This window comes from Cuculus canorus, chromosome 5 (assembly GCF_017976375.1).
Source record: "Cuculus canorus isolate bCucCan1 chromosome 5, bCucCan1.pri, whole genome shotgun sequence".
NCBI classification, from domain to species: domain Eukaryota; kingdom Metazoa; phylum Chordata; class Aves; order Cuculiformes; family Cuculidae; genus Cuculus; species Cuculus canorus.
In genome coordinates, this window is record NC_071405.1 from 5,588,597 (window position 1) to 5,615,607 (window position 27,011).

Here is a 27,011-nt window from a genome sequence, read left to right on the forward strand (position 1 = left end):
CTTCTGTGATGTCAGTCACCACAGCAAAACAGGAGAATTTATATTCCTAGGCTTTAGTTTGCGTTTTCTGACCGATGATGGAAAAGATCCTTTGAGTTTACCTGGGACAAATCCTCACAGAGAGATGTCACTCTGCAGCTCGGCTGGGCTGCTTGCAGATCGGTATCTGAAACTGGCTGCGATTCCAGTTTGGCCATAAACATTGGATCATGACTTGTATCTGCATCTCCTAGAATTTCTGCTGAGAGAGAAAAACAAAGAGAAAAAAATTCATTGATAAGCTAGAGCAGTAATCTCCCAGTCAACTTATACGGCAGGATGTGGAGTCTTTCAAGACTCAACTATGAGACATGCGATGTTAAAGAGAATTATTTCTTCCCTACATGACTCATTGTATCGCCCTTAAATTGTTCTTGTGAAGAAAAAAGAAATAAGAAATACACGCCTGTGGAAATTGAAAAAAATAAATCAGTTTTATCATCCATAGATTTCTACTGCGGAAAGCATTTATGAGAGCTTCAAAGCTGTGTAGTTCATCATGCCATTATATGCTTAATGAGCTTTATCACGCGTATTAGAAAGAGATTGCAAAGGCTTCTTCATAAAAATGTTTCACTGTTGTGTGAATGAAAAGAAACCTGGATATAGTCTTTTTAAAAGGCATCATTTGCTATATAGTGCAGCATTTATCATGCCTTTGCAGCCTGCAAGTGTGTAAAACATCTTTATGAAAAATGTACTGCCAGCTCATGAACTAACTTTAGCTTTCTGCTATCGTACAGAGCCAAAGAATGAATTTTAAGCCTAAGTATAATTATTGTTTAATTAACTGTAATTATTGTTCACTTTAAGACTACATATGCCACATTACATTTGCATGTTGGTTTTTATATCCATAACTAAGCACTGAAAAGGATTTATAAACGAAAGACTGATCACTAAGTTGCTGGTTTATACCTGCATGAGCACTAACATCTACATCCTACAGACATTGTGTTTCCATCATACAAACAGAAACTGGCTGCAAAACAAGCTACCCAGAAACACACAATGCTCAGCATTCTTACAGATATATCTGCGAGTGATTAATTCCAACTGAGACACTGAGTATCCACAGCAATGCTATATGTAGACTTATACACCCTAGAATAAACGAACGTTTACACCGCTTGGTGTAACAACTACTTAATTTTACCCTAAAATAATTCTGAATTAAAGTGAACCTGCGCTGTAATTGTTGCAGCTATCAGGAAACAGCACTCAGTCCTGACTTGCAACAGGCTGTGAGACATGCATCTCACGTCCCAATGGAGGGATACAAATGATTTGGAAGAAAAGTGAAAACAATTACTGATCATTCCTTCCCTGCTTCCCCCCAAGAACAGATTGTTTCTTATTCAGTGTTTACTTCGCTATCAAAAGGACTTGGTAAGAAGATTTTGTGTTCCTCCCTGATATGAAAGCACCCTTATCTTGAAAGTAGATCCTAGCTTTTATATGATGTTGTTTCCTTAGCAATGTCAGTGAATACTGTGCTGTGTGTTCAGAGCTGGAAAGAGAGGGAAGCTAAACTAATCTAAATCATCAGAATGCAACAGAACTCAGCCTGGGATGATTGCAGACGATGTAAAAGCACAGGACATTCTCCCCTGTGGCAGTTAGTCCAGGGCACTTGCTTCCCCTAAAAAAATACTACAACAGAAACAATACTGCAAGATTTACAGAGATTAGTAGAGAAACATACTGCTTATAGATCATCACCACATGCAGGAGCGGGTTTTGAAAGGTGTTAGATACTTACAGGACAGACAAAAAGCACCCTAAATTAAATTAAATTAAATAAAAAAACAGATACAGAGGAGATACAAACATGTTATGCCAGATAAAGCTATGGACAGACTGGCTATGAAGGAAATATCCCTAGCAGACAGGTTCTCCCATGAATGTATATCTCCTAACTCTCTATATGGTCCTGAGCACTGTTAGAGACTTACAGCACACAGATTGCTCTGGATCACTGATTTATGCCCACAACAGTGTTGTTAACACTTACTGTCCTCCAACAATCATGTTAAACAAGTGACTCACAGAAACGTCCTATGCCAGGGCACCTAATGTAACCTATCTCCAAACAACATTCAACAATCTACTTCCAAGTAAAAGCCTGACAATACATAATGTACCAGATCACATTTTCAAGGCTCACAGTCTAAAAGTGTTAGGTAAGAGCTTGCTTAAAAAGCTAACTCTCTGTATAACAAATTCAAATGTGAATCAGTTCAAAACTAAGCAGATACTCTTATTTCTCTGAGATGACTTTTGCCACATGTTGAACACATTCAATTCAACTGGTCACGGGCTGATAAAGTAAGATCTGCTTCTCTTGTCAAATTCATAGATGTGAGAATCAAAAGAGCAGAAAACCAGCTGTTTGATCACTTTCCACAATTTTTGATGAAATGGCGCAACCACATTTGTGTTGTAACATCCAATTACTACAGTTTAGTCTAATCATATTTAAAATCACAGTCAATCAAACAGAGTTTCTACATGCTCGCAGCAGTTTAATTAAGCTAGAGCAGAAATACATTTTCAGATAAAATATAGATAACTGTAGACTCATAGAATGGTTTGGGTTGGAAGGGACCTTAAGCCTATCCAGTTCCAATCCCTGTGCCATGGGCAGGGACACCTCCCACTGGATCAGGTTGCTCCAAGCCCCATCCAACCTGGCCTTGAACACCTCCAGGGATGGGGCAGCCACAGCTTTCCTGGGCAGCCTGGGCCAGTGCCTCACCACCCTCACTGTGAAGAATTTCTTCCTAACGTCTCATCTAAATCTCCTCTCTTTCAACTTAAAACCATCCCCCTCCATCCTATCCCTGCATTCCCCAATAAAGCGCCCCTCCCCAGCTTTCCTGTAGGCCCAGAAACTGAGATAAAAAAATAAGGGCAAAGAAAGATGAGCCATTGATTACAACACTACTTTCAGCTGAAAAGAAAGTCATCATAGCAACTTATCCCTGCACTACTTGGGTACAAACCATTATGTGTATGCGTCAGCTATCCATCTGGGCAAAAAGGATTTCCATATTGTTATAGGAACATATGAAGCTAAAATATATTACTGATTATGAGGCATTGCAGTATCACCCTGATGAAGTGATACAAACAAGAAGAAAGAGTACTGTGTCGGGACAGAGAGAAGCAGCTTGAACTGCCAGTGTTAATACCTGTCCCATGGAAACTGACTCGAAGAATAGTCAAACTAAGTGGGTTTGAGAACTGAACTTGACTTAAAAGAATAAAATATATACTTTACAAGTCAACTTTTCTGTTAGCAAGCGGGTACTTGGCATGATTTTTGTTCAAATTGTAGAATATTACAAAGAAGAGTAAAAACAGGGCTTGATTTAAATCCAGTTCTTGGAATACGAATGCTAATCACTTTGTTGCAGCTACCACCTGTAAATTTTCAATACCAGATTTTGAACATATTCTCTCAAATTATTTCAGATACTGTTACAAAAAAAACCCCTCAGCCTCTACATAAATTTCACAGGTAAGAAATAACAGTCTAATTGTACCTCCAATTTGGGCAAGCTGCCCTGGTGATGAGGAACGGAAGCACTGCAGTTGTCTGTTCTCAGAGGTCCGAGCAGTTGGATGGCCCATATAAACTGAATGTCCCATCAGGATTCTCTCTTCTGCCCTGGTCAGCCTTGGTCTTTGACCTTCACTGAGCTCCCCAACACTATCTTCAGAATCCTACATAGAACAACATAGTCAGAACAGCAGCTCTACAAAAACCCAATATATTTCTTCCAAAATATATATATCTTCCAAAAGCAGACATGGTTATCTAATTCCATTAACTCTTACAGCATAAATAAAGTCATGTCTATACTATTAGCATTGAATAAAGAAAACAGAAACTGAAGAGATATCATCTTATTCAGTTTGAAAGATCTACGTTTATCAGTACTGGACAGAAAAGAATCAATTACAGCCAAAGAACGACGCTGATTTTGTTAGTGGTATCCCAACATGAACAGAACCTAAGTTATATTTTTAGCACATTAAGTCTTTAATGTTTAATGTAATATCGGAAGCATCTAAAAACTATTTACTCTGTTGAATAGCACATCAGATAAAAAGTTCAATTTTTAAGTAGGTTTTGATGGCACTTTAAATAGGGATGCTTCTCTGGATTCTGAATTTCAAATCTGCAGAGGAAAAACAGCTTGTTTCTATGCAGGTAAAAAGGCCAAACACACACACACACACACACAGAGAATAGTTCTAAGGCATTACTAGTAACATCAGAATATTCTCTCTCTTAGAAACAAGATTTGCCAGAATCTGGGAGGGACTTTATTAGTGTCTTGTATGGACAGACAGAGTGGTCTGTGACTATGGGAAAGGAAAAGAGCAAATTAGAGATACATTTGTAATTGGTAGTGTTGATGAGAAAATGTCACTACAATTACTGTGAGAGTCAGAACGGACACTGTGGAAAGCTTTTCACTAAGTCCATGTACCCAGAGCTCATTAAGTAAAATAGAGACAGACAAAGGAACAGTTAAGGAGGTGAGTGAAGTTAGTAACTATATAGACTAAACTAAGGCAGAAGGAAGAAACTACACATGCATCAATAAAACCACAAAACCCAAGATCTGATGCAAATAAAGGTGTTCATGAACAATACTGTAGTATTCACAGTTCAATTCCTTTAAATATTCCTCCAGCTGTCAGTTAGAATAGACATCCAGTCCAAACTACTGTTTTCCACATATCTAAGTCTTTTCTATGAAACAAACAATTACTTCTGTCCTTTGTGATGCAGATAGTTATATTTTTCTGTTAGTCTGGTTTTTCTGCTACCTGAACATGAATATTTTGAGGTTTTGTTCCAAGATCATATCAACAGTGTGTGCAAGAGTGCATGCAAACATTTTGCAAGTTATTCTTCATACCTCCTTAAAACACTCATGTGGCCGTTAAGTGCAGTGAACTCGTACTGCTAAACTTATATATACTTAAACTACATATACTTGCTGAAGTGACAGAAAACTTCCCTGGTGTTCAAAATGACCAGAAAAACCTGGTACGCTGGAACAGTCACATACACACCAGGTGAAATCAGGTACGTGCAATAGTATTTACAGGTAACTTAGAATTAAAGAATGGTTTGGATTGGAAGGGACCTTAAAGCCCATCCAGTTCCAACCCCTGCCACAGGCAGGGACACCTCCCACTGGCTCAGGTTACACAAAGACTCATCCAACCTGGCCTTGAACACCTCCAGGGATGGGGCAGCCACCACTGCTCTGGGCAACCTGGGCCAGGGCCTCATCACCCTCCCTGGAAAACATTTCTTCCCAAGATCTAATCTAAATCTTCCCTCTTTCAACTTAAAACCATTCCTATCCCTGCATTCCCTAGATCAAGAGCCCCTCCCCAGCTTTCCTGTAGGCAAACTTGTTTATAAGAACACTTAACCTCCAGTGTTTTTAAAAAGTTCTACAGGAGAACACAGCCAAAAGAAGTGGGATCACATCCAGCAGGGAATGAAGTGCATGAACCTGTCCTACAGCCAACAGGAAGGATAAGCTTGAAATGTTTTATCTACTTCTGAGTAAGGAAGTATCTCTTCAAAAGCTACTGCATTGGAAGGAAAGGCCCGTAAGTTACCTCCAAATGGTACATTCTTTCTTGTGCAGCAACAGGGGCTTGATTTAATTTCTTTAAAAGTGTCATGACAGGATCCCTGTGACAGCCTTTATCCAGTCTTCTCACCACTTGCCCTTCACTGGGAGGATCATAATCCTAAAATAAGGAAACAAAATCCACATAAAACATGAGCCAATGCCTGTTTTTTGTAGGAAGATGGATGAAATAACGATATTGGAAAGGAAAGGAAATTGTTCACAAGCGGAGTACGGACAAGAATGATAGGCAAGGAGAAGGAAAGAGGACTCCTACTCTAGGACTTTTAAACTTCACATCACTGAGGTTAGAAGGAACCTCTGGAGATTGCCAAGTCCAACTCAGCTGCACACAGCAGCACTTCTTCCAGTGTTTGGCCACCTCGACAGTGAAAACATTTCTTATGTTTAACCGGAATTTCCTGAATTTCAATGTGTCCACCACTTCCTGTGTTTTCACTGGGCACCACTCAGAAGAATCTAGCTCTCTCTTCCTTACTCCTTTCCACCATGTATTTACACACATTGATAAAATTCCCCCTGAGCCTTTTCTCTTCCAGGCTATACAACCCAAACTCTCAGTCCCTCCTCATATGACAGATGCACCAGTCCCTTAATTATTTTTGTAGCCTTTTGCAGCAGCCAATCCAATAGATCCTTATCCTTCTTGTAGTGGAGAGCCCATGAGCGGATAAAACACTCCAAATGCTATCTCATCAGTATGAAGTAAAGGGGAAAGACCACCTCCCTTGACCTGCTGGCAATGCTTTTCCCAGTGCAGCGAAGGATGACAGTGGCCACCTTTGGCACAATGGTCCATGTTCAACTTGCCCACCAGGATCCCCAGGTTCTTTTCTGCAATGCTGCTTTCCAGCTGATTATGCCCCAGCATGTGCTGGTGCATGGAGTTGCTCCTCCTCAGGTGCAGGATGCGGCATTTCCCCTTGTTGAACTTAATGAGATCCCTCTCAGCCCATTTCACGAGCCTAGTGAGGTCCCTCTGAATGGTGGCACAACCCTCTGGCACACCAACCAGTTTTGTATCACCTGCAAACTTGCTGATGACACTATTTGTACCATCACCTATGTCATTACTGAATATGTTAAGCAGCACTGGTGCTGGTATTGACTCCTGGAATACACCACTGGTCACTGGTCTCCAGCTGGACTTTGTGCTACTGAACACGACCCTTTCAGCTCAGTAGCTCAGTCAGTTTTCAATCCCCGATTAAATCATTCCTGGAATTCACAAACCTCCACGTGCCTATTGATGGTCCATGTCAGACCCAGAGAGAAAAGAAACACTGGGGATGTTGTGAGCAGGGTCTGCTTCAGAGGAGAAAGTAAGACAGGAGGCTTTCTGTTATACAAAACATTAACTGAGGTCTGATGATTGCAGGTCTTCATTCTCATGGGAGACTTCAACCATCTAGACATATTCCAGAAGGGCCATGCAGCATTGGGCAGGCAGTCCAGGAAGACTTTAGAAACCCCTCTGGAGGTCCTTTCCAAACAATACTACTACAATTTCATTGCAATCTCTTTTTTTTATCTTTTCATAAAGAAAACTGTTTGGTTTAAGTACAGTATTAATCTACCTGATACGATTATCCACGTGAGAGCTATGTCCTACCAAGAGGCATTACACAAAATCAAAAAGGGAAAGTCCAGGAGTTTGAGGGGGAAAAAAAGAAAGAGAACAGAGAATATCTTCACCTGGGAGGCTTCCAGGACAATGGGCTAATGTAGATGTCAGAGAAAGAACTATACTGAAGTTTTAAGCAGCTGTAACCAACTCCAGCCTTTGCTAAGCTACTTTAATAATTTAAGCACACAAGCAACTAAAAGATGGCTCGAAGCTGAAACATCTCAGAACATAACAATGTTGTATTCTGGTTAAGATGTCTTTAAAAACAATAGAGATGAAAAAGCATATTAGCTATCTCTCACCTACAGACGTACATAAATCATTCAATTTTTTTAATATATATTAGTTTGCATAATGGGGTTTTCTCCTTTGGAGCTCTGAAATTTTAACATTCTTCGTCAGTAACATTCTTTACACTTTATAAGTGTGCAGTTTAAAAGCATAAATTTAAAAAGTTCATGAGTGAAAATGCTTAAAGCACATCCAATTTATCAAGATGCTCAAGGCAGAAATACCACATTAACTCCGTTTCCTTGTGAAACATTTGCTTACCATTTCACTGGCATCTTGCAAAGTATTCGTTAAGCTCTCAGCAAGGTTTGGAAGCAACAGTCCTCCTTCTGCTAATGCTGAAAAATATTTTCAGTTACAAATACTAAAAACCATGCAAGTTTTATGAAAGAAAGCCAAGACCACATTCTTTAATAATTGCAACACAGTGCTCTAGTGAGGTTGAAAGTTCCTACTACTGGATGTATAAAGACATATTTTCAGCTCCCAAGAAAATCACTCATACATTGCTTTCAATAAAAACTTAGTATGACACGGTAATTGTGCAAGACAGTTCCAATTATTTTCCAAGCTGATGTTAGGTCTAAAGAGCAGATTTAATCTTTTTTCAGTCAGCAGAAGCATTTTGTTGAGAGACAAGAAAATGGGCAATGAGTTCCCTTAAATCCAAAACCATGAACTGGAAGTTAATGTTTATGGCTTTATCAGAAACTGCATGAAATGTAACTTCAGCAGACTGGAAGAGAAGTGTGTAAAGAGGAAAAAACTTAATCCAAATTCCAATTTCCACAGATTCGCCTGGTTAGTTACCTCTGGCAGCCGGCACCTGTCCATAGCTGAAGAGGACCTCTCCTTCTGAGATGGGTCTGTCTGTAGTTTCTGTTTCTGTTTCTGTGAGGGTAAGGCTGCTTTCCTGCGTGGACTGCCCAGAACCAACAGTAGGCACAGGCGATGGAACCTGTGGCTCACAAGGAAGCGATTCAGAGGGCCTCACTGCCAAATGCTGAGAGGCATCCAAGTCCTCTGGCTCCTCATCTTTAGCCACCGATATCTCACTAAAATGCAAGAATATGCACTGTGAATATACCAAAACACATTGAACATAGACTCATAGAATAGTTTGAGTTAGAAGCGACCTTAAAGATCATCTAATACCAACCCCTGTGCCATGGGCAGGGACACCTCCCAGTGGATCAGGTTACTCAAAGCCCCATCCAACCTGGCCTTGAACACATCCAGGGATGGGGCAGCCACAATTTCCCTGGGCAACCTGTGCCAGGGCCTCACCGTCCTCATGGTGAAGAAATTCTTCCTTACGTCTAGTCTAAATCTGCCCCTCTCCAGTTTATACCCATTGCCCCTCATCCTACCACTACAAGCCTTTGTGAGCAGTCCCTCCCCAGCTTTCTTGCAGGTTAATATAGACCAAGTTCTTAAATCAATACTGAAAATAAATTAATTTGCAAGTACTTTTTCAAATGGAAGAGCACCAGAGAATCAGCACAGTGGAATAACATTATGAGGCTTTGATCACTCTGATCCAGTGGGAGGTGTCCCTGCCCATGGCAGGAGAGTTGGAACTGGATGGGCTTTAAGGTCCTTTCCAATCCAAACTGTTTTAAGATTCTATGATTTATGAATTTCTGGTTATAACTAAAAATCACCACGTGTATTCCCACTGAGGTAATAGAAAAACATAAAATGCTAACAATACAATATTTCACTGTCGCTACATTTACTACTGGCAGGTGTAATAATATCAGTTTATTAAGCTCATTGTTCAATAGCACAATAAATAAGGTTAATTCTGAGAAATGTCCTGATTTCACAATTTTCTCCAAAATGTAAACCAAGCAATTAAAACCAAAAACCCTGACTTATCTCAATGTTTTCTGATACACACATTGATCATTTCTATATTGACTTTTTGACTATATACGTTGAAATAACACATTCAGTCTTTTATGAGAAAACCATGCAGCCTGTTCAACTCACAAAGCCTGGGGACAGAATGGTTCTTCAGTTAAAGACTTCAGTTTCTCTTCTTCCAGAGGAAGTTCTGCATCATCCCATGGGTTTGGAGGCTTTGGACTTGTCGTTTTCACAGCTTCGGAGACAGGAGGGCTTGGGGTGGGTGTTCTAGGAGGCGTATTGACAGGGGTAATCACAGGTGTTCCAACACAACTCGTGACATCTAGAATCTCAACTCCTGCATGTGTGAAGCCAAATTTTGGATCAAAAAGGGAGGCAGGAAGTAAATCGCAGATAGAGAGTAGCCTGTTCCACTAAGCACTTGTACTGTTTGCGATATCTTTTAATAGTTATGGAGACCAGACTAGATTAAGACTAGTTTCTCTTAAGTGCACTGTTGGTATATGAAGGAACTAAAATAAAACTTCAATTGCTGACATGCTTTAATAAGGAACACTGCTCTGCATTTTAAAAACTAAGCTGCTTTACTTAGAGAATATAAATTTGATTTAATTTACATTAGAAATACAAGAAGTAGCAAAAGACAGCTATTTTTCTGATGTGAAAGTGTGGAGGGGTAGAAATCACACAGACCATAAAAATGTGCATTAAAGCTGAAAATAGAACTGTTACCAAATAGATGATGTTTGCTTTTTGTATGAATTAGTCCATAGTTTTTGTACTACATGAGTTCCCACTTGAATTATAGCCTCAAGAATATTTATCCTGAGAGATAACATGTCTTTGAAGAAGAAAATAAAAGGCAGTAGATTAAAGCATATTTGCCACTTCGAAACTTCAAGTATTATTTTCACTACCTATTTCTTTAATTTTTTCATGTTCATGAATATCCCCACTCATTTCTGTAAGGGATAGAGAAGACTCTGGAGTTTTGACTGGAGGCAATTCCTTTTCTGAAGGTGGTGTTTGTGGTGGTGTGGCCTGAGGTGTTGGCAACGGAGTAGGCACAACAGACTCCTGAGGGAACAAAAATCGTAACCACAGTTATTATCTCAATGCAAAATTCCCATCTTCCAAGCCTCCACAGAGATAGCTGAGGAGGAGAGAGAAAGGCAGGTTATCACAGAACAGGAACAGTAGTTGCTTAGATACACGCTTCATGGATCTAACTCCTGCACCTCAACATGAAGTGGCACGGGGCTGAACGATATGCCCGGACAAAACAAATTAAAAGAGTAAATTATGTATTAGAGTTATTACATTTGAAGAATCAATACATATGGAATAGACAATTTCAGTTGCAAGGGACCTATAACAATCACCTGGCCTGACCACTTCAAGGCTGATCAAAAGTTAAAGTGTGTTATTAATGGCATTGTCCAAATGCCTCAAATGGTGACAGGCTTGGGGCATCAACAACCTCTTTACGAAGCCTGTTCCAGCGTTTGCTCCCTTCTTGGTAAAGAGTGGACATTAGGAAGCCTTTCTAAATATGAATTATACAATGATATAGATTTTAATAAATCATTTGATACAATGTTATGATAGAAAATGTTTCATGACATGGATAAAATTGACAGAATCAGCTAAAGAGAAGACTACTAGCAAAGCAACAGCCAAGTTGACAGATTAAAATAACCACAAACACAGTGGTGATGATGTGTTGGGTTGACCCTGGCTAGTTGCCACGTGCCCACCAAGCCATTCCATCACTCCTTTCTTCAACTGGATAGGGGAGAGAAAGCATAACAAAAGGCTCTTAGGAAAAGATAAGGACAGGGAAAGCCCATTCACCAATTAATGTCACTGGCAGAAAAAGATGACTTGAAGAAATTAGTTTATTTCCAACCAAATCAGAGATGAGTAATAGAACTAAAAACTAAATCCATAAAACAAATAATTAAAACCAAATAAATGACAATAAATAAAATAAATAAATACCTCTTCTCCACCTATCCTCCTCCTTCCTGAGCTTGACCTCACTCTCAAATCCTCTACCTCCTCCGCCATTATGGCGCAGGAGACAGGGAATGTGAGTTGCAGTCAGTTCCTCACAAGTCATCTCGGCAGCTACTTCCTCCTCACAGGATGGACTCCACACCCTTTTCCCCTGCTCCAACATGGCATGCCTCCCATGGGAGACAGTCCTCCATGTGCTTCTCTAATGTGAGTCCTTCCCAGAAGTTACAGTTCTGCACAAACTGCCTCAGCATGGGCTTCCCACAGTCTTCTTCGGGAACATCCATCAGCTCCAGCATGGGGTCCTCTACGGGCTGCAGGTGGATATTGGCTCCACCATGCACCTCCACAGGCTGCAAGGGCACAGCCTGCCTCACCATGGTCTTCACCATAGACTGCAGGGGAATCTCTGCTCCAGCACCTAGACCACCCACCCCTCCTTCTCCACTGCCCCTGGTGGCTGCAGAGCTGGTTGCTCTAACATACACTCACTCCTCTCTCCAGCTGCAATTCCTGTTGTGCAGCAACTTTCCACCTTCTTAAATATATTATCCCAGAGGCGCTATTACCATCACTGATTGGCCCAGTCTTGACTTGTGGTGGGTCCCTCTTGGAGCTGGTTGGTATGAGCTCTATCGGATACAGGGGAAGCTTCTGCCAGGTTCTCACAGTAGCCATCCCTGCAGCTCTCTGCTCTCAAAACCTTGCCATGCAAACCCCATACAGATGTTCCTTAAGAAAATGACAGCGATGGAGATAGATCCGACAAGCAAGTATGACTGTTACCATTTGGCCTGCTATGGAGGAATATGATAGACATTTCCAGGTTTTTTTCCAGCCCTGTTCTCTGGCATTTCATAAAGAAAACAAGGCAGTGGGACCAAAGGAAGGCTTCCAGGCTAATTTCCGAAGGATAAATCCTCAGACTTTACTAAAAACTCTTATGGGTAGTGGATCATGTCAACACATTTGGCAGTGCCCACACAACTGTGTGACATCGTGAACACCAAAGAATTCGGTAACTCAGCAGCTGAAGTTCTAGGTAGGAAACTTCACACTAAGAAGGGGGTAGATGAAGAACGCATAAACTACACAGCCAAGAGCTGCTGCTATAAGCTGAGCAGAAATAGAAAAAGGAGAAGAAAGAAACCTTACAAATATACAAGTTATCCAAAGGATAACAGCCACAAAAGCAGGAAGACTTCAAAAAAACATAATTACCTACCTGAGATTTCAATAAAAGCAGGAGACTATGACTAATACAGCATAAGGCACTGAGGAAACCCCATCTTGCATATTACATTATGATTTAAAACGTCTATTAATGTATTAGTGTTACCCACGGCCAAAGCCAATCTAAACTGGAAAACATAAATGTTCCGCCAATCAGCAATAGTAAACAAAGATGATTGGCTTATTTAGTCTAACTGAACAAAGGCCAAGAAGGACAAAACTAATCTCATAAAGTACGCAAATAAATATATATAGTAAGGAGAAAACAACCATTTCAGCCTAAGGCATTTCAGTTTAAGCTGGTACAGAAACAACACTGCTTAAGAGGGACATTAGTAAATGTAGAATGGTTATTTGAAGAGGTTTCTAAGTATCAGAATAACAAACTACAAAGAACAATCCTCTTTAACATCTTACTCCATCTGTAACTCCATCTACAGTGAGGAAGAACTCTTTAGATGTAGGATGGCTGTATTTAAGCCTACAGCACTGAAATGATTGCTTTGGACTATAGCACAATCCATTGGTCACTTCCAGCGGGCTCTAGATGGTATTGTAGTCTATATGCACCGTAGCATAACAGAATAAGTGATCTCGCTTTCAACAAAGCTTTGTATAGTGAGATTTCTAAGCACAACAATTCCACATTCAGCCCAAAGTCATTATGCGACACCAGACTGCAGCACAGCCATGTTGTTATCAAAACAGGAGCCAGCTGTCATTTGACTATCAAGGGGAACAGAGAAATTATCTGGCATTACAGGAAGCTCTACTAATCATTTAAGCGTTTACTGAAAACTACTGAACTAAAAATCTAGAAAGAATTAATGCTCATTTCTACAGATATTAAAGAATAGCTGCAAGCCCCTAAGACCAAAAATAACATCGCTCTCAGCTTGTTCCTTCTTACAGGAAGAAATTAGTTACTTTATATTTCATTTCTTCACAAGGAAGTGGCACAGTTAGTTTTGTTGAAAATAACAAGAGCTGTCTTTTGACAACACAAAAATAAGTACCAAGTTTTTCCCTTAGAAATCAGTTTTGAGCTTGGCCTTAAAGTAAATAAAACATAAGGGATTTTGAATGCAGCACAAAGGAATTAATTATTTTTTTCTTTTCAATTTTTTTTTTCTTAAAGTGAAAGAGGTTTAATCTTGCCATTATAATAAATAATAAAAAAATTCGAGTCGCGCACATTCAGTTCATCAGCCTTTTTCTGTCATCTTTGTCTTGCACACAGCAGAACGATCAGACCACAAAGAAATCCCTGGAAGTGTTCAAGGCCAGCTTGGGTGAGGCTTTGAGTAACCTGACTCAGTGGGAGATGTCCCTGCTCATGGGAGGGGGGTTGGAACTGGATGATCTTTAAGGCCCCTTCCAATCCAAACCGTTCTACGATTCTACGAAATTATCCTTCAGAATTTCATTAGGGAAGCTTAAACAATGCGTACTCTTACCGTTATAATTGTTGTACTTGGAAGAGCATTTGTATCAGGAACTGCTTTCTCTGCCTGCCTGCTACCCAGCATAGTCGCAATTATCTCACGGAGAGCTTCATTTACGAAATGACTTATCATTTCGGAGTCCACTGGCACGCCAGCACTGACAAAGAGCTGAAATCCTCCACCACCTGCAACTTCAACTGAAAAGAAAGAAACCCAAAACACATACCCAGGTCTCACTTATTGAAATGCACGTACTGTAGTGCAGCCACTCATTCACCATGAACTTTTAAACGTTCCTTTGCAAAAAGTGATTTTTGAGAGAGAGAGAAACAACAGTAGTGAAGCAATTCAGCATCATTAAAAAAGGCAGCAGCAAAGGGTAGTGACATCACAGGAGAAATGCATTTGTCTCTCTCATACATTTATAAGGAAGGTAATTTTTGACGTATCTATTAACAAAAGAAAGGCAAACAAACATCACAGGCTTAGCAAAATGACAAATCTGATTTAGATGGCCAAATCAGAAATGGATTTGCACAGGGGTGTGTTTTATGTGTTCTTCTTTTCTCTACACAATTTATTTCAATGCTCTCGTAATGCCTGCTTTGTCTTAACATAAATCTGCAAAATGCAGTTTCACTGCTTCAGTATTACCCACTCTTGGTCTCAGGCAACAGCTACCTAGAAAGCTTGTCAAAACTAGCTGAAAATCGAGATAATCCATTTGCTAAGAACAGTAACTCCTACTTACCAGTGTCAGAGGTTACAGTCTCACTGTCGTCACTTTCTGAGGTGCTAACACTGGGCACTGTTTCTTTCTGAACTGGGTACATCCCACTGATAACTCTGGCCATTATTTCCTGTTCCACCCTAGCAGAATAAAACCCGTTTAACTATAAGCAAACACCAAGACACCTAAGAGTATACAGAAGAGCATTCTTGACATAAAATGCAACGCTGCTCAAAGGAAAGAGACGAAAGGAAGGGAGGGCAGAAGAGGAGACATTCCTTCTTTCACATATGTTCTCTCACCACTTTATTGTATTCCAACTCACCAATCTATTAACCTGTTTTCTATGGTTTCTCTCCTCTGAATCAGTTCATCCAAAATATCCGAAGACTGCTGAGGAGCAGAAGCCACCGGAGGATACAAAGGACCACTGTATTTTGGCGAGGCAACTTTAAACTGCCCAGTAAGCTCCAGTGGAGGCTCAAGGCATTCTGGAATTTCACCCTTCTCCTCTTCTTGATCCTAATAAATAAGTATTAAATTAAGTTATAGTGTGTTTCTTGAAGGCAATGTCATGGAGGTAACTGTCAGATATTTTTCTTTGAGAAACATTTGTAGATATGTCGTGGCACACCAACCACATTTTCTCCCCTTCCTATATTGTAGTTAATTGATACAATTCTAACCTTAGCAAATCATAAATCTGGAGAGGTATAAGACTATAGGAACCACTAAGTAAAACATGATTTGGCTTATATTTCCTGCCTGTGCTGCACAGGGCAGGGAGCCAATGGTAATGCTAATGCTTGAGAAATTTACTTGTGACATAAGTCAGGTTTTTTTAATATATACACCAGAAACATTCCTCCTTTAAAAAAAAAAAAAGAAAAAAAGGTAACTCTCTACAGTTACATGGATTTGGGTTTTTTGGTTTGTTTTTTGTTCACTGAGTCTTTTTTTTTTTTTAAATTGAACTTTTATTTCAAAGTATCCTGTCTGAAAAGACACCCAAAAGTTCACGAGCATGCAGTCAGTCAAAATTCTAATGAAGCTGCCAGCACTGGAGACTAGATATGAATAGGTTACACATTCCAGTACCTGAAAGGAGTGTAGAAGAAAGCTGGGGAAGGACTTTTTACTAAGGTATGTAGTGATAGAACTAGGGGGAATGGCTTTAAATTGGAGAGGGGGATGATTTAGACTAGACACAAGGAGGAATTTCTTCACAATAAGGGTGGTGAGCCACTGGCACAGGTTGCTCAGGGAAGCTGTGGCTGCCCCATCCCTGGAGGTGTTCAAGACCAGGTTGGATGGGGCCTTGAGCAGCCTGAGCTAGTGAAAGGTGTCCCTGCCTATGGCAGGGGGGTTGGAATGAAATGATCTTTAAGGTGCCTTCCAACTCAAACCATTCTGTGATTCTATGCTGCAGCTATGTTTGCACCTTCAATGTCTTCAGCTGCTGAAAGTTAAAAGGTGTTTCTGGGTATTCAGTTCACAAGACCCTCACAGCCATTTTGAATTTAACTTAATGTGCTATTTCTAAAAGTAATAAAAGTGACTCAGGGCACATTATAATGTTTGACTCCTTCTAAAGATGCCATCCTCCTTTTCCCCCCTGAGCACACACACAGCTATAAGTCCCAAAAAGCAGTCACCAACCCATCACACCATAATGCAGCACTTCAGAAATGTCTCCTGATGGAAGAGAGCCGGCATCCTTCACCCAGAGTATTAAAAACAAATGTCTCTAACAGTAAAATGATTCTCTAAGAAGAAAATTTGGCACACCAGAACATGATGAAGAGCTGAGCCCTAAATTACCAGTGAGAAGCATGTGATATTGCATAAGAGAGCTCACTGTAAATCTACATTTACTAAGATTAATCTCCAAAAAAAGTCTTTTTCCCCTATATAATTTAAATTTCCTTTTAACTCATAAAAAAAACCCCCCACACTATCTATTTTCTGTGAACAAAAGAACAAATCTAAAACCAGAAAGAACAGAGGACAGGGGAAAAGAAAAAGGCGCTAGCATTTTCCTGTCTCCTTCCCCAGTCCAACATTCACACCTCTCTCCCACCTTAATATACTTTAAAACTGAACAGCCAAATAGGCCCATGATGGGTATTACAACAAAGAACTATTGCGGAGCAGGATCTTTCTGTATCTTTAAATAGTAATAATTCTTCAAAGAAAAGCTGTAACTTACAAAGGAGGCAAACCAGAATATGAATATTTGGGTGACAAACAAATATTTCTAAGCTATTCGAGGCACAGAAATAAGACTGTAAAGCTAAACTCAAAATGGCACTGGATGCCTACAAGCTGATAAGCAGTTCGTTTTGTTAGGATATATGTATTCATAACCATAATTCATCCTGACAGCAATTGCAAAGATCTCTTTGTCCAGGGTTTCTTTATGCATTTTCTTCCGACTGCATTAGTCCATAAATTTTCTTTGATGTTGCCTATTTAATATGATCTTTTCTGAAAGTATGCAAAATACAAACATCTGGATTAAATAAACCAAGTACATACAATAAATCTTACAGATATTCAGTAACTTCTGACAAACTTTTACAGTTTTCCTGCATTTCTAAATTATGTGCAGAAGTATTTTATATTTAATAGTGCACAAATCCAAAGGAAAATGATTTTCATTTTGGGGTGATATATAATCTCTGCTGAAATAAAAAAAGAATATAACAGTCAGTATTTAATTACACAGATCGAACTTGCACATATATCACTTTGTAGATCAATCCCGCACTCAATTCTGCGCTTTACCTCCCTGGAGACAGTTGAAAATATCTATCATGACTCCCAATCAAAATATGGCATAAATTGCAAAGTCTTTCAGATGTGATTGGAATATTAATCATTGTTCTTTATTGTAAAGTATCGAGCTGAAATTCTATTTCCTAAATTACACTCAGATAATTAAAAGAATGTTTGAAACGATTAGGTGGTATAGATTAAATTTGTTCCATTACCAAACACGCACAGTCTTTTATTAAAGCCATCTCAAACTCAGCCATGGATTCCTTTTCTTGATAAGATTTCTAAAGCAGTTTTCACAGGCAAGGTCAGGCTGCATTGCAGGTGCCGTGATCTTTTGTTTGAAGAGTTATGCGTCTGAAAAAATCACTACCCCAAAGAGTACCTACGGGAAACAAGGGCTGAGGAAAATGCGCTTACTCTGATCTCCACTGGTTTTGCATTTTGTGGTGGTATTGAAGATGGAAGCAAAAATTCTGAGAAACAAACCAGTCCCCACCTTACAATTAGGGAATATTCAGAGAGAGCAAACCTGTCTGTAGTCTAAAATCCTAGTCAGTTTGTTAAAGGTACTGCAGGATGTGGCTGCTCCTTGAGAGTAGACTCAATAAATCTGAGTGTCCGCTCTGGGCTCAGGTGAGCTGAGCGAGCTTCTCCCTCTGGAATAAGGCAGGGTCCATGCAAGGGCCGGCCTCACGAAATCTCTTCTGTTTGGAAAGGCTGAAGCTACTTTATTGATCAAAAATAAAGTGGTGTGCAAATCCAAGCTGTAGCAGCCTTTTCGGCTTTATTACACATGCAAGACCTTAGAGCAGCCTTCCAGTGGACTACAGAAAGCTGAGGAGGGGCTCTTTATCAGGGGGTGCAGGGACAGGACAAGGGGGAACGGTTTTAAGCTGAAAGAGACGAGATTTAAATTAGGTATTAGGAAGAAAGTTTTTTCCTCTGAGGGTGGTGAGCCACTGGCATAGGTTGCCCAGAGAAGTTCTGGCTGCCCCATCCCTGGAGGTGTTCAAGGCCAGGTTGGATGGGGCCTGGAGGAACCTGATCCAGTGGGAGGTGTCCCTGCCCATGGCAGGGGTGTGCAACTGGATGGGTCCCTTCCAACCCAAACCATTCCATGGTTCTATGTTTCCATTATTTTCTTATTGTGAATTAAGAGCATGTAATTTAACTATTTTGGCAGATGGAGCTCTGAGTCTCTAGAGGGCAAGGTGGTAATAGGAGAACAAGGCACATCACCTCTTCTTCTTGCAGGGCTTGTGTTTTAACAGTCAGGACACGTTGCGTTGGTCCACAAAACTGCTACAACAAATCACTGTTGGGTTAAACAATGAAAGGTTTGTCTCCACCCACAAAAGGAGTGCAGAGGAACGATGAAAGGAGAATTAAGTTAATAGCACAACTGAGCTCTCCAATACAGCCACTCCCAGGGCTATCACGGGAGAGGGCTCAGCCTCAGCATCCAGGAGTGAATTCCAGCAAGAGGAGCCCATGGGAAGACTCTCCATAGCATCCTTCTAAAGGCTGGGCAGATGCATTTGGATGAAGTGATGACACAATGACTTATCACAGGAAGCAGGGAAGCATATTTTTTTATGTGGTGCGGACAGAGAGGATGTGGAAAGGGAAGGACTAAGGTGGTATGGAGAGGTACACATGTGGGAAAATAGAATAAGCGGGACAAAAGGGATGGGCTGCATGTAAACAAGTGGCTGATCAGCACACTTGCCTCCCCTTGCCCTGTGTCTGATCAGCACAGTCTGTCCAGTCTGCTCACAAAACAGTATTTCCAACTATTTTCCCAACCAAGGGTCTTTCAAGGGAGGGCTACGAAGATGATCTGAGGGCTGGAGCACCTTCCATACAAGGACAGGCTGAGAGAGTTGAGGTTTTTCAGCCTGGAGAAGGCTCTGGGGAGATCTTATAGTGACCTTCTAGTACCTGAAAAGGCTACAAAAAGCTAGGGAGGGACTGTTCACAAAGGCTTGTACTGGTAGGACTGGGGGCAACGGGTATAAACTGGAGAGGGGCAGATGTAGACTAGACATAAGGAAGAATTTCTTCACCCTGAGAGTGGTGAGGCACTGGCACAGGTTGCTCAGGGAAGCTGTGGCTGCCCCATCCCTGGAGGTGTTCAAGGCCAGGTTGATCCAGTGGGAGGTGTCCCTGCCCATGGCAGAGGGGTTGGAACTAGATGATCTTTAAGGTCCCTTCCAACCCAAACTATTCTATGATTGCGTGTCCAGATGCCAGAGCAGGGGAGGGCAAAGAGCCAGGACCTACTGGGCAGACTGAGTGTCTAGTGCAGGACACCAGACAGATCCACATCATGTATATATATATACATGCATACACATGTATACACGCACACAAGCACACCCATATCCAGAATTCCATCCCACCCTGTTAGAGAAGGGAACAGGACCAGCATGCTGGTGCTGTTCGGGAGCTGATCTGTGCAGCCACTCATGTACATATATGTATTGCACATGTATGTTTGTACGTGTTTTGGCAACGCACGCTCGGTCTCACTGCTGGCTGGACGTGCGAGCAGGCAGCCCTACCTACCAGGCCGCCGACGCTAACAACTAGCATTTCAGCTCCTAAGCATCTGTTACATAGGTATCTTCCAGTACAAAAGGTAAAGCAAAACTCAGGAAAAGGAACTACCTGGGCCAAGGTCCTGGAGCTTTTTTCCAATATCCACCAGGGAAGAAAATAAATGAAAAAAAGGAGAGAAAGAAAGGCAATTTCATGCAAATACTGATCCTCCTCAGTTCTAACAGAATTAAGTGCTTATAATACAAGGGGTGTGGGGTGGAAGACAACAATAAGCTATTTTTCTATACAGCATTTTATGCACATTTTTTCATGAATCTGAAGCCTCTTTTATAGCAATAACTTTCCTTCCTTTTGATGTCTTAAATACCCCACCACTCCAGAGGTTGATTTTATGCTTCTACATTGTGTTTGCCTTGCACATTTTTAAGAACATTGTCTGTGTTGTCATAGGCCAAACACATGTTTCACTTGGAACATTTTTAATGTTGTGGTTAAAATATCTCCTTTTGCCAAAAAGAAAAGATAAAAGCAATCCAGGAGAAAAATGAAAAAAAAAGAAAAAATGAATAACTAGTATTCACACATAAGAAACTTAACATTGCAGCATTTTTTTGTTAGTTCATAAACTGATTTCTTAAATAGCTTTCCTATTTATTTTTATAAAATAAAGCTTTTTTGTGCAAACAGAAGAACACTGTCCAAATAGATTTAACTCCTCTCCTCCATTAACATAAGGCAACTTTAAAACTAAAAATGAATAAAGCATTTCTCCCCTCTTGATAGGTAAACCATCCCTTCAGGACTGTTTTAACTGATAATATTAATTGATAAATTCATTTTAAAAATAAATCTTGCATAGTGATCTCCGGGCTAAATATGTAATGCACGCTCCGATCTGGGGATCAGGAGAATACAGAACAGGAAAAACGAATACAGTTTTGGGTGGATTTTGATATGCACAGAGCAAGTCCAGCTGACTGGAAAGACGCTTGAGGAAAAAATACTTCAACAGAAAGTCAAAACTGCAATTTCTAGCTTCTGGTATTTACTGAGTTCTAAGTAAGAGATAGAAGCCACCACCTTCCACAGAGGCAGGATATGACACAACAGCAGGGTGGCAGCATCATCTCACTGCCTTCAGAGGCAGCCTTTCCCAGCTACCTTGGTTTTGCTGGTGCTCACTATCTGGAGTAGTGAAATACAGCTCGGATCACCAACCTGGAGCACCTCCCATACGAGGACAGGCTGAGAGAGTCAGGCTTGTTCAGCCTGGAGAGGAGAAGGCTCTGAGGAGATCTTATAGCGACCTTCCAGCACCTGAAAGGAGCCTACAGGAAAGTTGCAGAGGGACTGTTCACAAAGGCTTGTAGTAATAAGATTAGGGGTAATAGGTATGAACTGGAGAGAGGCAGGTTTAAACTAGACATAAGGAAGAATTTCTTCACCATGAGAGCGATGAGGCCCTGGCACAGGTTGCCCAGGGAAGCTGTGGCTGCCCCCTCCCAGGCGGTGTTCAAGGCCAGGTTGGATGGGGCCCTGGGCAGCCTGGTCCAGTGTGATGTCCCTGCCCATGGCAGGGGGTTGGAACAGGATGATCTTTAAGGTCGCTTCTAACCCAAAGTACGCTACGATTTGTCAGCCCGGGTTCTGACTGACAGGAGGTCCGCAAAGGACTTCCTACCTAAAAAAATTCAGCTGTAAAAAAGTATCTCCAATAAACTCACATTATCATAACCCAGGAACAGTGATGCTGTTAAACACGAACACACCAACAAGGCATCTGGCAAAATGGCGTTCAATGCCCAGGTGGATGAGACTTTGAGCAACCTGATTTAGTGGGAGATGTCCCTGCCCATGGCAGAGAGTTGGAAGTGGATGGCCTTTAAGGTTCCTTCCAACTCAATCCACTCTATGATTTTGCGATTCTATGAAAACAAAATCTTATCAGCTCTTAATGGGATCCACAAGATGAGCAGCACACGCTGTACACAGATACTCACATTCACTACTTGCCTATTTTTTTATGTTATATAATTTTTGTCTGAAATTTGATATTTTCCTAAAGCAAATTACAACTTCTAAATCAAACTCAAATTGCTCTATACTAAAATTTCCTAGAATGGAAACCTTCCAAAAATACTTCCACATTTTTAAATATAGGTCACCTTACTTAAATTCTCTAAGAGCATCTTACATATGTATTACATTTAGATCTTAAAACTGTGAAACCTAAGTGCTGCTGATTTTACGCAGCTACTGCCATTTTGAGTGGCTTTTAACACATCTAAATAAAAGCTAACTTTAGGTTTTCATTGTATTTCTTCAAAGGTCCTTTATTTAATAATACACAGTAATTGATAATATTGTTTATAGCACTGTAAACAGTTCACTGTTGCTCAATGTCTATTACTGAAGTTGCTAGTAGGGCAAACTAATTTTCTAAATTGTGTTTTCAGTATGACAGAATAATATAGAGGAAATATAAAAACGTTTACATGGCAAAGGTGTCCTTTCCTTTTAATTACCTCTATGACATCAGTAACGTCAATGAAATTAGTTCCTGGAAACTTCGTGTCGTCCTCCTCACTATGCACATCTTCTGGAGTCTAATAAAGAAAGATTAAAATTGTGAGGTATTTCATATTAGGTGGAAAAACATGCGCTAGCAGAAAAACTTCATTACAAGAATTAAATCACCACTCATTGTCAACAGCCTGAAACCAGAAAAAACGCTTTACCCACCTTAAAAGCTAGGAGTATTTCTTTGTATAGGAAAAGAGAGACTATTAGAACTCTTTCATGTACACTGACAAATAAAACCACCTCACCATTAAAAGTTCTAGGGCAATAATGGTAACTATTGCTAAAAAATCAGTAAGATAAAATACAGAATCATTAAGTTTGGCAACCACCTCTATGATCATCAAGCCCAAATGTCAGACCAACACCATCATGCCTACTAACCATGTCCCAAAGTGCCACATCTACACATTTTTTTTTAACACCTCCAGGGACAGAGACTTCATCACTGCCCTGGGCAGCCTGTTCCAATGCTTCCCCACTCCTTCTGCAAAGAAGCTTTCCCCAATATCCAAGCTAAGCCTCCCCTGATGCAACTTGAGGCCATTTCCTCTCATCCCTGCGCTTGTTATTTGGAAGTAGAGACCAACTTGGTTGGAGAGACCAGGCTGTAAAACAAAAGATACTTCAGGCTCTTGTGTGCTAAGTAACTTACTCTCCTGCAATTTCTACGATGTTAGTTAATAATATCATTTTTAATCATAATCACTATTTCAGTCCACAGTCTCTGGCTTATTTAGTGAATAACGTAACCAAAGGACTCCGGAACACCTAACTCCTTAAGTTGGAATAGCAGCTAACACAGAGGGTAAACAAAGTACAATAACTATAAAGAAATACTGCCTGCATCACTCTGCCTCCACACTGTCCAGTCTGTGCAATGCACAAGTAAGAAGTCCACTGGAAGAAACAACGTGCTGTCCTGTAAACACATGCCCTAGTTTCCAACCTTATCATTCAGCACGCAGAAGTTAATCTTTAAGTTGCACAAAAGCTTTTCATTGCTGCTTAAATAAGATTAAAAACACTCCTGAAGAGTTATATGGAAAGACAATAGAGTAGACCAGCCAGCTCTACACACCACAGGCTACCAATGAACAGGCTACGCATACGTGCCACAAACCGCTCAAGTACGGCCAAGGAGCAGACAGAGGAATGAAGAACATGTGCAGTCTTCATGCCAGAACACTGAAGCCAGTATAAATAAGACAGACATAGGACAATAAGGGATTATAACTCTTAACAGGACAGAGAAAACACTGTTTTTCTTAGGCCTTTGCTATGGTGATTATTTAATCTTGGAAGAACAGCATCTTGCTGTAATATTGCATTTTCTTAAACAAATACCTCACATTACAAATCCTTCAGAATAATTACTCCATTTTTCCTGAAACTGCCTGATTTCTCTGGATAATGAAATAATGTAGTAATTTAACATATTTTCTTTTTTAACAAATTTGAATTGACAGACATTTAGACCAATCAATACCTGTATTACAGCATCAACAGGAGAAAGTGCGGGTTCGGAGCCTGGAAGAGCCTGGTTTACACTCACGCTGTCATCTGAAACACTGTCAATATCTATACTTGGTAACACCTAGGATAGAAAAAGGCACCAATCTGAAAATCTATGTATTAGCTCAGCTACTATAATTGAATTTTTCGGACTCTCTCTTCTACTTGCTACTGAGCCACTGAACTTGAGTGACCTCCTTTGCTCACACCTCTATCTGACAACAACTTGGTTCTGAAAAACAAAATACTGCAATGCACAAAAATGACCTCAGAAATATTCACCTCTCTTCTTGCAGTAGCAAATTTCTCCTGCTCTCTAATTCCCTGACGCTTTGCTTGGCATGTGACAAAAGTTGAATATACCCATAACTATTTATAGAGAAGATCTGCGTTTCACTTGCAATTCCTTTACACCAAGTTGCCCTAAAAGCCACAGTGTGGGCTGGTTATCGGTTCCATGTTTTCATCTTGTAGGCTAAAATAATGGGATATTTATATTACAGTATAGTTTGTAATAAAGGAACATCCATTACAGCATCAACACATTTCTGTTTTCTTTTTTTTTTTTTAAGAACAAAGATTTAAAATTCTTCCTTAATTCTTTCAGAGGAAAAAAAATATTTAGAAATTACCTTAAAAATTTAAGAACTGGGTGAACTAACAGCAAAATGCATGTGGGTGGAAAACGGTGATACAGCAAGGGAACAAGCTACATACTCTACCTCTGTGTAACTTCGAGTTCCATGAATCATTTGTATCTGAAAGGGGTGTGTAGGAGTGTGGATATTCTTAACAATTTGAATCAAACTAATGAACATGTAAGAAACATTTACACGAGTCTGTTGTCAAGGAAGTCAGGAATTTAAAAAAAACAACAAACCATCCCACTGGGTATGGACTGCAAGGGCTGATTAATCAAGAGTGAAATTCTCAGGTTGATTATCATGCGTGAGGTAGGAAAAGGCTGAAGCACTCATCCAAGGAAACAGACATAGTTAAACTTTTAATACTTCTATTCACAGTCTTTTCTGGCTTAAAAATCTCACTTATAAAAAAGAAAATCTGACATAGAACTATTTAAAAAACACCCCACATAGGTGACTTACAGAATCATAGAACCGTTTTGGTTGGAAAAGACCTTTGATATCATTGAGTCCAAGTGTACCCGTCCACTACTAAACCAGGTCCCTGAGCTCCTCATTTGCCTGTTTTTTAAACACCTCCATGGGGACTGCACCTCTTCCCTAGGCAGCCTCTGCCAGTGCCTAAGAACTCTTTCGGTAAAGAAATTTTTCCTGATATCTAATATGAACCTACTCCGGTGCAACTGGAGGCCATTTCTTCTCGTTATGGAAGAAGTAGCTTTCTATTTTGGTTAAATAATGAAGATAATCGTTAAAATATGAATAAAAATATTAGCATAGCATGACAGCTTTTTGGTCCCTCCACTCTATGTGTTTCTAATGCTTCCTGAAAATCATCTACTGATGTCCAAGCAAGTTACTAATGGATGAGACTGTCTTTAGTTAGCATTTATTAAAATAAACAAACAAACAATCGTTACTCTTGACACACACCTGCACAGAGAGTTCAGGTGGATCCTTTTTCTCCGATCTCATCTCTATTACAGCTATGTTTGGTTTTTTTATCTCAACCGGTGGTTTTGGTGGCGCTTGAGGCAGAGAGGTTGTAACTGTAACAGGATGCGGTTTACCTATAATCACTCTAGAAGGCTGTGATGAGATGTCATGGATTTGGGTTCGACCTAAGGACAGTTAAAAAATAATTAAAGATACAGATAAATCTCCAAAGTCAGTAGATTAATTATAATTAATATGTTTCACATGAGACAGACTGAGATCTCATGCGCAATTATAGACTAATTAAGAACTCCCCTGTTAACAGTAGCTAAAGTATAGTGCTTCAGCATTCATGTTACGGCTTTCCCAAAAGAAACTGTAAACCCAACACTGCCATTTTTTGAAATTATGCCCTTTTCCCGACTATGGTGACACCTACTGCTGAAAACGAGAATAACTACATTGTGTTTGCTATTCAAAAATTCCATACCATGCTTCCCCCACCTCACATTTTCTTAACCATATTCAAGACACTGTTACTCTTGTAGGGCATTCCTCAAACTTTTGTTTGAGACACCCTTTCTAATAATTATCTTCTTTACAGAAGACGTGACAGTAAATTTAGTGTGTTTGGCACAATTCAACGTTTGGGTTGAAGTCATCATAAATGCTGAATCCAAGGGCCAACGAGCCAGTTCCTGCTTACATGGATATCAGACTTCAAGCCAAAACAAGAACTCTAGAAACGGAAAGTGCACCAAAGAAAAGATGTACAGCTAACACACTGTCAGGTGTCACCAGACACCCAGCATGTAGAATCAGGAGAACTGGAACATTTTAAATTGTTCTCCCATGTAGATTTCCCACGAGAAGGGCAGCTGCAAATCTCATAGGCCAGAGCAAGTCACAGAATCACAGAAATAGAGAATGGTTTGGGTGCGAAGGGATGGTGAAGGTCATCTTGCCCAACCCATCTGCAGTGAGCAGGGACATCCTCAACCCAATCAGGTTGCTCAGAGCCCTGCCCAACCTGACCTTAGATGCCCC

General features: G+C 40.3%; 1 protein-coding gene across 7 annotated transcripts in view; it reads right to left on the reverse strand.

Annotated features, from left to right (window-relative positions):
• Positions 1 to 27,011, reverse strand: part of KIAA0586 (KIAA0586 ortholog) — a 92,544-nt gene that overhangs the window by 40,603 nt on the left and 24,930 nt on the right. For 5 of the 7 annotated variants that reach the window (XM_054069181.1, XM_054069184.1, XM_054069186.1 and 2 more), the window contains exons 16-28: positions 25,962 to 26,149; positions 24,359 to 24,466; positions 22,815 to 22,895; positions 15,272 to 15,468; positions 14,968 to 15,086; positions 14,229 to 14,413; positions 10,437 to 10,596; positions 9,643 to 9,856; positions 8,458 to 8,702; positions 7,909 to 7,985; positions 5,695 to 5,829; positions 3,588 to 3,768; positions 102 to 241 (exon numbers count right to left, since the gene is read on the reverse strand). In XM_054069181.1, the coding sequence (XP_053925156.1) occupies positions 102 to 241; positions 3,588 to 3,768; positions 5,695 to 5,829; positions 7,909 to 7,985; positions 8,458 to 8,702; positions 9,643 to 9,856; positions 10,437 to 10,596; positions 14,229 to 14,413; positions 14,968 to 15,086; positions 15,272 to 15,468; positions 22,815 to 22,895; positions 24,359 to 24,466; positions 25,962 to 26,149 (2,030 nt within the window). The remainder of the gene's footprint in view (positions 1 to 101; positions 242 to 3,587; positions 3,769 to 5,694; positions 5,830 to 7,908; positions 7,986 to 8,457; positions 8,703 to 9,642; positions 9,857 to 10,436; positions 10,597 to 14,228; positions 14,414 to 14,967; positions 15,087 to 15,271; positions 15,469 to 22,814; positions 22,896 to 24,358; positions 24,467 to 25,961; positions 26,150 to 27,011) is intronic. The other 2 variants (XM_054069182.1, XM_054069180.1) reach the window with 1 other exon arrangement.